General features: G+C 41.1%; 1 protein-coding gene across 1 annotated transcript in view; it reads right to left on the minus strand.

The window, feature by feature from the left end:
- The window catches only part of LOC104952619 (matrix metalloproteinase-14-like), a 15,839-nt gene extending 6,437 nt beyond the window's left edge, over positions 1-9,402 (minus strand). The window contains exons 1-4 of the mRNA XM_010779473.1: positions 8,884-9,402; positions 1,960-2,108; positions 1,644-1,766; positions 992-1,299 (exon numbers count right to left, since the gene is read on the minus strand). Coding sequence (XP_010777775.1) covers positions 992-1,299; positions 1,644-1,766; positions 1,960-2,108; positions 8,884-8,967 — 664 coding nt within the window. The 5' untranslated portion in view covers positions 8,968-9,402. The remainder of the gene's footprint in view (positions 1-991; positions 1,300-1,643; positions 1,767-1,959; positions 2,109-8,883) is intronic.
- Between the last annotated feature and the right edge of the window lie 657 nt (positions 9,403-10,059).

Consider the following 10,059-nt stretch of genomic DNA (forward strand, 5'->3'; position numbering starts at 1 on the left):
TGTTATTTTCCGGTGAGACTTTGTACGTAATAACGAAATAACCCCCCCAGAACCCCCCCAGGCTTTTTGGTCAGTCATAAGACCACACCTCCACCAAATCCTAATTCCCAATCCCAATCCCATTACAACAACTTAGCTCAACGGACACAAAGGTTAGCAGTATGTATGTCGGACGGGTTGGTAATGGGTGGTGGTGGCCGTGAGGCTTAAGTGTTGTTAATGGGATTTGGATTAGGATTGGATTAGGATTGGGAGTGTGGTCTCTTATGCTGGGACCAAAAGCCTGGGGGGTCTGGGGGGTTATTTGCCGTTTTTACTGGTGGCAAAGGGTCTCACCGGAAAATAAACCGGTCGGGATTCGTTGTGGACACGTATTAGGTAAGCCGACAGATTAGACTAGACACCTATACGGTGTAGGACACTCCACCCTTACCTAATAGAGCCGTTTCCTTTCACGAGTGATAGTGTCTAAAAGTCTAAACACTGTTACAACTCTCTTACCAATAAAACCACAATCATCTTTTACAAAATCTAGAACTCAAGTAGGAGTACTTTTTTCCCTCGTTTTGTTTTCACAACGCAAATATAAAAACAAGTCACCAATTTCAGTTTTGCCTTTACAAAGGCACACCTGTGCAATAATCATGCTGTCTAATCAGCATCTTGATATGCCACACCTGTGAGGTGGGATGGATTATCTCGGCAAAGGAGAAGTGCTCACTATCACAGATTTTTTCAGATTTGTGAACAATATTTGAGAGAAATGGTTATTTTGTGTATATAGAAAATGTTTTAGATCTTTGAGTTCATCTCATGAAAAATGGGAGCAAAAACAAAAGTGTTGCGTTTATATTTTTTTTCAGTGTATATATATCAATATTCCAATTACTTGTATATATACTATTCTGCACTATTTCTATTATTCTATTTTTATTTTGTATTTTATTATCTGTTTTATTGTGTTTATTGAACTTGAATCTCTCTCTCTTACCCCCCTGGTCTGTGTCCCCGGTGGTCCAGGGCTCAGCGAGGTCAAAGTGCGTGTCTCCCCCCATGCTGTTCCCGGGGAAGTAAGCGTGAGCCAGGAAGCCGCCTTCGCCATCGAAAGGCGTGCTGTCGCCATGGAAACCCTCTGAGAAGGAGAGCATGATGTCTGCGTACTTGTCCACCTTGCCTCTGATGTGGCTGAAGGGGATCTCTCTGAAGGTGAGCGGGATCGCACTCTCCCAGACTTTGAAGGCTCTTCGGATGGCTTCATACGTGGCCTGTTCTCCGATCTTTGGGGTGTAGTTCTCTATGCTGTGAGAAGATGGAGAGAAAGTTAACGGGTTGGGATTGATGGAGTCGACTCAACATTATACAAGTAAGAAAGTTAAGAGAAAACGTTTTTAAAACAGGTTTCGAAACAAGGGTCTCTATATTGAATACATAATGCAAAAAATTAGATTACTTCACTATTATTGAGAAGTTACACTTAAATCATAAAGAAAGTTTAAATACAGACATTTTCTGTGTTTTTTTAATTCTGTGTGGACTGTTAAAGTTATACTTAGTGTGTATTTCTGGTTTAAATTGTGTTTAATTTAAACTCTTAAATTTAAGAGCTCAAAATAAATAAAAAGTCAAGGTCTTGAGCAGGTTACCTGAAGGTGACCTCAGACTTCTCCCACTTCTGACCCTGCACAGCGTATCTCTTCCTCCTCAGACTGGTTTTCAGCTCCGGGCCAAACTTGTCTGAGACGCCACACCGCGGCCGGCTCATCGCCCTGGCAGAAGCAAAAAATAAAATTCCCAATCATAACTAAATACCCACTGAAGGACACTTAATTTGCAAAAAGTGACCTTGTTTTCTTCGACAGTCTAAATCCCCCTTCAATCCCAAATCATCAAATGATCTGACGGCTTTAAAACCTCAAGAATTGGACACCAATAAGTTATATAACGTTGCTTTCAACTCACTCTAACGTGTTGGAGTCTACGGATCCAGTGACAGTCAATCCGTAAAACCTCTGCATGGCTGATATCGCTGTTACGATGGACTTTGGTGAGCGGAGGGCCTGGGCTTTGACATCCCCAGGAGGCAGGTAGCCATACTGCTGCAGCCAGCCCTACAAGAGAGGGGGAGAGAACATACAATTAAGTCTACCAGAGCACATATCTTTATGACTTATTATAGGATTTTATGATATTCTTCTGAAAACTTTCTGCATTCTCAACGGGAAAATAGCTATTTGATAATCAGCCAGATATCACACTTTGTTGATGTAGAAAAGGAGTGACGCTGCCTCAAGTTATCAACAGCTAACCTTAACAATCTTGGCTGGTATTGGGCTCTTCCATAAAATCCAAAATGTTAAAGACAACCCTAAAACTAATGGAAATATCATGTGGGTGCTAATATACAATTATTTTTTAGGCTTTTACTTTCTACTAAGCAGTAATTAGCAGTTTTGCAACCCCATACATATTTGCCTCTAAGTTTCTCTGCTCTTAGTCAGACATGCCAGAAACATCGGGAAAAACCACAAGAAAACACCTTAGCCGACAGAAAATAAGGGTTTGGTCCACTTGTGTGAACCTGTGGGTGTTTTTCTACTTCCAGTCACCTTTCAGAGCTTGTTTGGACCTGCGTCCCTGAGCTCACATGCATCACACAGATTGTATCTGAATAAGGGAGACACAGCGTGTGTTTGTGCGGGTGTTTGTGTGACTTGTTAAGCTACATACTCTCCCCCACAGCAGCCAACACACACTGAGGTAATTCGGCATGTTAAATGTATTGTTGTTTCTTCATGTGACTTTGACATGATCCCTTTTATGAACTCTTAAAACCCAACCTCGCTTGCACCCATGATTTATTCTGAGCTAGTTAGGGGAAACTTTGTTGTGGGGTCATAAGAAAGGACGAGAGAGGAACTGAAAGCCAAATAAAACACTAAATCTGAAAACACTGATGTCATTTTAGTCACCATGACCCACAAGTCTGTCTAGACGATCGCTGCCAAAATCAACTGCTGCTCGCAAACGCTGGAAAAAGCAACAATTTCTGCAACATTTAGGTTCTTCAAAGCTTGAGTTTAAGATCTCCCTGCACTGTCTCTGTCTGTCCTCCTCCTACTCTTTCTCTTTCTGTCTTCATGTCAACCAAAACCACAACTATTTATCTTTACACGTGAACAAAACGCCTTTTCTTTCCACTGCCTACTGCTGGTGGTCTAAGACTCAAAGGAATAGCTTTCCTTGCTGAGAGTTAGCTAAGAAAAGTAATGTTGTTCATTCACTTGTTTCTGTTAAATATATGAAGTTTATCTTAGCATTAAGACTAGAGCAAAAGTAAAAACAGACATTGAATGTGTGTGATGGTCTGTGTGGTTCATAAAAACATTTTCTTACTCAATATCTTACCCTAACCCTAACCCTTTTATTTTAAATTGTATAATGTCGGAGTAGTTTTGCCGTCCGTGAGGAAAATAAATAGGGCTCAGAGCCTCAGAATACTGAAATCTGTATTCTTTGTCATCTTTTTTTCCTTCTAATTTGTTATTATTTCTTGCAGGCACGAAACATACTACCAATAGAAATACATTGCTTCTAAAATCGTTCTGTGTCAGAATACTGAAATCTGTATGTTTTTTAATCTTTTTCCTTCAAATTTGTTATTATTTACATTGCTTTTAAAATCGTTCTCTGTGACACGAAAGAAATGTGAAAATCGTGTTGGTGAACCAAGAATCAATGGATTAATTTTGTGACTATATCACGAAATGCCGTGAGACTGTGTTGTACATTTGCTAACATTAGCCAACCTAAGCTACTAGTCAAACCAGACCAGGTAAGTATTTTGCTTCTGAAATGCTAAAGGTTTTTATGGATGGTTATACCTTTTACTTTTCATTCATAAGAGTATGGCTGTTATTTCTTAATTATTAGAAAAAGGCAAGCTGTTCCCCCTTGTGTCCACTCTTTGTGCAAAGCTAAGCTAAGCTAACCTAACTGTCTGTTGGCTTTGGCTCCCTATTTAACCAATACTAAAAGATGGTATTGATTTTCTCATCTCCTGGCCCGCTTTTATGGAGTTTTAGAAGCTTAAATGTGTCTTGAACAGTTTGTTTCCACTTATGTATCCCCACACACAGAGTTAAGCGCACATCTTCATCTCCACCACAGATTAAGTCGGAGGAATTACCCTGAATTCCTTCGTTAGCGTCATCTAAACCACAGATATCTCTCTTCTTTCACCATTTGGGCTGTTTTTCTCTTTAACCTTTCTTTAGACAAGTGAACGGGAAAGCAAGAGGAGGGAAGGATGAAATGTAGCAACTGCATGGGCTAACCTGGCTGTATACTGCCTGGGCACACACAGCTACTGTTACATGTGCTGGGCGAAGAGGCCGGAGAACAAGGGTCACTTATGACTACCTGGAGAGAGGCAACCCCCTTTTTCCCCATTTCTGCATCTCACGATTTTATCAACTTTTTTTTTTAAGCATCCAGTTAATCTAATTTACCCCCTGACTTTATATGTCAATCTGCCTGTAACACCAACCAAATTTACATTCTGTGCCTCTCCCCTGACTGCTGCCAGTGTGTCCTGTGGCTCCACCGTGGAGACGCGTCTGCTTCTATAAAAACACTCCCCCACACCGTCAAGACCTCCACTTCTCTACCTCTCTAGTCCCGAACTACTCTACCCACCACCTCCGGTCGAGACGCCAGGTATCCCAGCATGCACCCCTCCTCCCTGGAACTCCCAGCAGCCACCATCAAAGCTTCTATTTATTGAGACTTGTACATGGCTGGTATTGTTGGCCTTGGGGTGGCTAGGTAGCTCGCTACACGGCCATGTGTGGTCAAAGGGCTGGCTGCGGGTTTGGTAAACACACTCCTGAGTGTGCAGTGTGTGTGTGCGCAGTGACGCAAGGTCTAAATGTATAATGCACAGACACTGAAACACGACCAGAGTGATGTGAAACTGGTGGAAGAACAGATTATTTTGGTGGAGTTGTGGGATGTATGCATGGATTCTTTGACCTGACTGTGACCCTATTATATCATGTAGAGCTGGAGATTTTTCACATTTAGAAAAATCTATAATAATTTTTTAAGCAAAAATGGAAAACGCAATTGCCACTCTTTAAACGTGAAGATACGCTGGGTTTCCTTGTCTTCAATTCTATTAAACTAAAAATGAATATGCTTTTTATCGGCCAAGTGATTAATCGCAGAGCATCTTAAGTTTGCGAGTACACTACAACATAAAACTGACTAAGAAATTGTCCCCTTTAAGTTTCTTGCTAATGTGAAATATTTCGGAATATTGGACACACCAAGCAACTTTATAATTCACAGCAGAAAAAAAGTCAACCCTAAGAATACGGAAAACTACAAAAGGTGACTTTGCTGCATGTATTTCTCAACGCCCCGTCACCCATCAGCCAATCACAGGACATGTGGGTGCCGCTTATTGTCACTCACACTTACTCAGATTCACATGAGACTGAGATGCAATTTGTTTTTTCGGAAGCTCTGTACAAAAAACCCCAACCACAAGGAGGAATAAACAATATATAAAAAATCCCCTGTATATTAATAACTCCTGTGGTAAAAAAACAACGGAATGAGGACATTTTCTGAGGAAGTGAAGGTGTCATTACGTCTATCATGTGGGGCTTTGTCTAAATGTATGCAATGTATGCTAAAAGAAGCCATGAACTAAGCACTCAGTACTTCAGTAAGGTGTCTGTTTAACAACCTTAACCTTTCTGTGTATATGTGGCTAGTATAAAAACGCATTTCGATTCAAGTTACCTCTATGAGCGTTTTGCTTGGCTATATATTCTGTCTTTCAAATCTCTGCAGGAATGAAGGACAGAAGAAGATGATCTAAAGTCCAGAGCTTTATTAGGGAAGGAGAGGTAAAGACATTAGAAGGAATAGCGTTAAAAGGAAAGTAGGGAGAGAGGTTATGAGTACGGCTGAATTAAATTTTGAGGGACTGAGTCAGTTGTTCCTTTTGCCCGGTGCCAACGGAAAAAACTGAGAATCCTGCTCCTGAGTGGCTGAATCTCACGTTGCCTTTCTTTCTTGGCGTCTCTGACCCAGTTAGCACTGACATGAGCGCCATGCAATATTGTTCTGAGTTCAGTTTCGACCGGGTCACCCAGGTCGGATAAAATCCCTGACTCTGCTTTACTGAAACTTTACTTATCTGATGTTTTCTGTGGCTGCAGTGATGCTAACGAAGTGGTAAATTGGTTTATGGCACCATGGGACCCAGTATAGTGGAATCAAGTTCTGCAATTAAAATGTGAGGTTCTCTTACTTTGCCCGAGTTTTTCCATCTCATTCTTCTTTCTACTTCTACTCAAAGGGAACTATTGTACTTGTTACTGCAGTTGCACTCCTTTTTACAGCTGGATCTAAGGTCAGTTGATTTAAACGAGCTATCTCTTAAGACAACTGAGCAAATACCAAAAAAGCTAGTAAGTAAATCTTGAGAAGAATTTGTGTTATCATGCTGCAGGGTCCAACAACAGTTATTGTGTAAGCTATAACTACAATATTTCCTTATGAAATGTGATCTAGTCAAAGTATAAAGTAGCATAACGGGAAATACTGTAAAAAAGCATGTAAGTAAATGCACTTAATTACTTTCCACCACTGCCTGGAGTGTTTCCCAAGAGGTATGTGTACCACAAGGTAGCTGGTGATACAGCCACATTTGGTTAAGCACATCTGGCCGACAGCTTAAGTCAAATCCAACCAGCTGAGCACCTGGAAATCTATGTTAAAAATGCATTTATCTTAAAATCTTGTACTTCCAACATCATGCTGGAAACGTTTTTCTCTTTGATGTCCTCTACGTGCAAAGTGGGCCATTTCTTTTTAGTGTAGGGTTAAGATAAACTCCCCTTCTGCCTTGAAGTCCATCAGTTTCTCATTAAGGTCGATCCAGCTGATTATTTTGACGTTTCTTAAGTGACAACCGCTGCCTGTCAGATTTTCTTTTGATGCTACATCAACAGCCACTCGCTGAGATAAGGACGATTGAGTCCAGATGTGTTTTTGCTCGGATCTGTAACCCTCTGCTTGGATCAGCAGACATGTGTCTCCAGATGGCAACGGGAAATCTCCAGAATTTCTTTTACCCAGATATGGAGAGATCCTGTTTTGGACCCTGTTGTTTTCATTGCTGCCCACTTCCTTTCCTCACAAGGTCCCACTGAGCTTTTTGTTTAAGTAAAGAAAGGTTAGACAAGGCAAAAGAGGTGAATGAAAACAGATGCTAGAGGCCGCAAAAAGGCACTCCACTTCACCTAGAGTACATTTCAGAGAATAGTGGAAGTCTCATTTCTCTATTTGTGGAGCTTCTCATCTCACTCAGCATGGATTACATGGCTTTGATTTGTCAGAGTGAAGTTAGAGAGGGGTGTTAAGATGTTAAGCAACCCTGATTGACCACAGCATTCCTGTGAAACTCAGTTCCTCGATCTGACTTCTTCTTTCTCAACCGACTTCATCGACTTTAATTAAACAATTATGTCACGCAGTTGTTGTTTTGTCACATCTTTCTCCCCCCTCTGCTCTCTCCGCACACAGACACGTCTATCTTCTGATCACAGGGTTCACGTGTGTCTCTCAAGTGATGTCATCCTGAACCCATCATTAATTCTTATCCCCTTTCTGCATCAGTACTGTCTGACAGCTTGATAGCAAATGGCCTGAACATTCAGTCTTCATCAGATGTGCCTCACATTGAATCCTGCACTGTGGGTTGTTGAATTAGAGGTGTTATAAAGTGCTGTAAACAGTCGTGTTTTTTGTTTACAGGCATTCATCACGGTGTCAGAGGCTAGCCGCCTGTGGCGTCTTATAAACTGTCTGACTGTGAGTTATCCACCATGTCTGGCTTGACTCACAGCAGCTTGTGGTAAGTGACTAAGGTCCTCCTTCGTGCATCCTGTCCACACAGAACTGCAGCTCTTGCAAATAAACTAATGGACTTTTTGCTCTGTGAATTTCCTGTGACAGCTGCCTATTAGTGCATCCTGTGCAGTTCCTGACTCAATGTGACTGAAAGCTCACATCAAACACCCGGTTTGACCTCTGGTACTACCATCAGAGTTAGTGTGAAAGGGGCCAATGCGCCATGGCCGCTCGTACCCAATCATTTACTGAGCTGCACGCGACCTGGAGACACAATATTGAGTTGAAGGTTAAACTGCCTGAGGCCTGCAGTCAGACTCGTGTCCGGCTTGTTGTGAATGCAGTCCTGTGCCGTCTACACAGACAGATGAAGCCCCCCTCCCCCGTATACCACCACTACCCCTTTTTTTTTTCTCAGAACAAAGCAGCTCAGCTGAGGTTTCCAAAATGAGCACTGCCCCCTCCTCCTCCTTCACAAGCCACAAGAGTTTAGACTCAGGACATTTTTTCCTCTTGGTGAAGTTTCATCTCTTATTACAGATGGAGTCTTTTAGGCAGCTCTTAGTGAGGAAAGATAAACAAGAGAGATTGAAGGAGGAAGAATAAACATGGGACTATAAACAGTTCCTCCCATGCTGTTGCAAAATTAGATAAATCTAAACATTAGAACAAAGTACAGATATCAGTGAAACTATAAATCCCTGTAGCCAAACAATAAGAGGTTAAACACATACAATAAGAATAACCTGTTATGCTGCTATACACATATTTCATCCAGGAATATTAAGAACTTTAATTGAAAAACCAAGAAACAACATTTAAAAGCTAGGATGATGGAACATTCAAGTTGTTTACACATCATATATTTAATGACACGTTTTACATTTGCTCAACTTGATGTATAAAACAATTTGCATTGTTAAAAGTGAACGATTTATGATGTTCCATAAGACTTACCTCTGCTTTTAGTAGGTTTGCAGTGACGGAGGTGAAACCAAAGCAGCTGAGACCACAGGCCACGGCGAGGAGCTGGGGCAGCATTCTTCTGTCTGCAAACTGCCCCGGGACAAAAACGTCTGAAAATGTACTTTCTACACAAGTCCAGCCGTCCTGACAGCAAAAAAGGTCGATCCTATTCCTTTCTGCTTTAAAAACGGGGCAGAAAAGTTTTTTTTATCGTCTCCGCATGGACACTTTGTGCGCACCGGGCTGCTTGTGTGCGCAAAGGCGAGTCCGTTACAGCCAGAGCGCAGGAGAGAACACAGAAAAATATTCTAAAATCATCAGGTGGCTGGGACAAATGCTCAGCTGGAGGTCACTCAATCTTCATATTTGGGCTGCCTGTCCTCTGGTAGGATTGTCTGCCTCCTGTGGACGTGGTCCGAGAGAGTAAGAGAGAGAGAGAGAGATGGATTTTCCTCTGGGTCCTCCTCCAGATGTGCAGACGTCATTTTTTTTTCATGGCTGACCAGGTTTATCAATGTCGCGATTAATGAAACTGAAATATACTGGGTTATTTTATTAATATCACCATTTGAAAAGTCCAGCATTCAGAATGTTTCACTTTAACATTTTAATAAAGTAAAAACGTATTATTTTAGATAATTGACTTAAATGTCTGTGCCATGTATTGACTTTATGGATGGTACGTTTCATAAACAATATCACAATTTTATTAAAGTATGAAGCTTGATAAAGCCACAATATAAAGGCTAACCTTGCATGCTTCAGTATACAAACCATATGACAACACAACACTAAAGACCACCAAACTGTACTTTTAAATGTCAATGCATGACTTTTTCTGTGTTTTTGAATTGCAGTATTGTTGCTTTGACTTCCCCTTTATTAAAAACATTGCTTATTGTTACAACTTGAACTGAGCTTCACAATGCAGACAGATGTTTGTGCAGAGTTTCACACCACAACTTGGTTTTCACATTATTCTGTTGAAGGAGGAAAGTTTCTCTGTGCTCATCTTAAATCTGAGTGCAAGACGTGTAATTACAAGAAGATTTTGTAACTTGACAACGAATCTGGAAGCCAGACGTGGTCAAATATGCAATTTAAACAAGTGTGATGTGGAAACTTCAAACCTCCAGTGCACATACACTGAGAATGGAAAATATTTGT

The sequence above is a fragment of the Notothenia coriiceps genome, unplaced genomic scaffold (assembly GCF_000735185.1).
Source record: "Notothenia coriiceps isolate Sejong01 unplaced genomic scaffold, NC01 NC01_scaffold00000339, whole genome shotgun sequence".
Classification (NCBI taxonomy): Eukaryota; Metazoa; Chordata; class Actinopteri; order Perciformes; family Nototheniidae; genus Notothenia; species Notothenia coriiceps.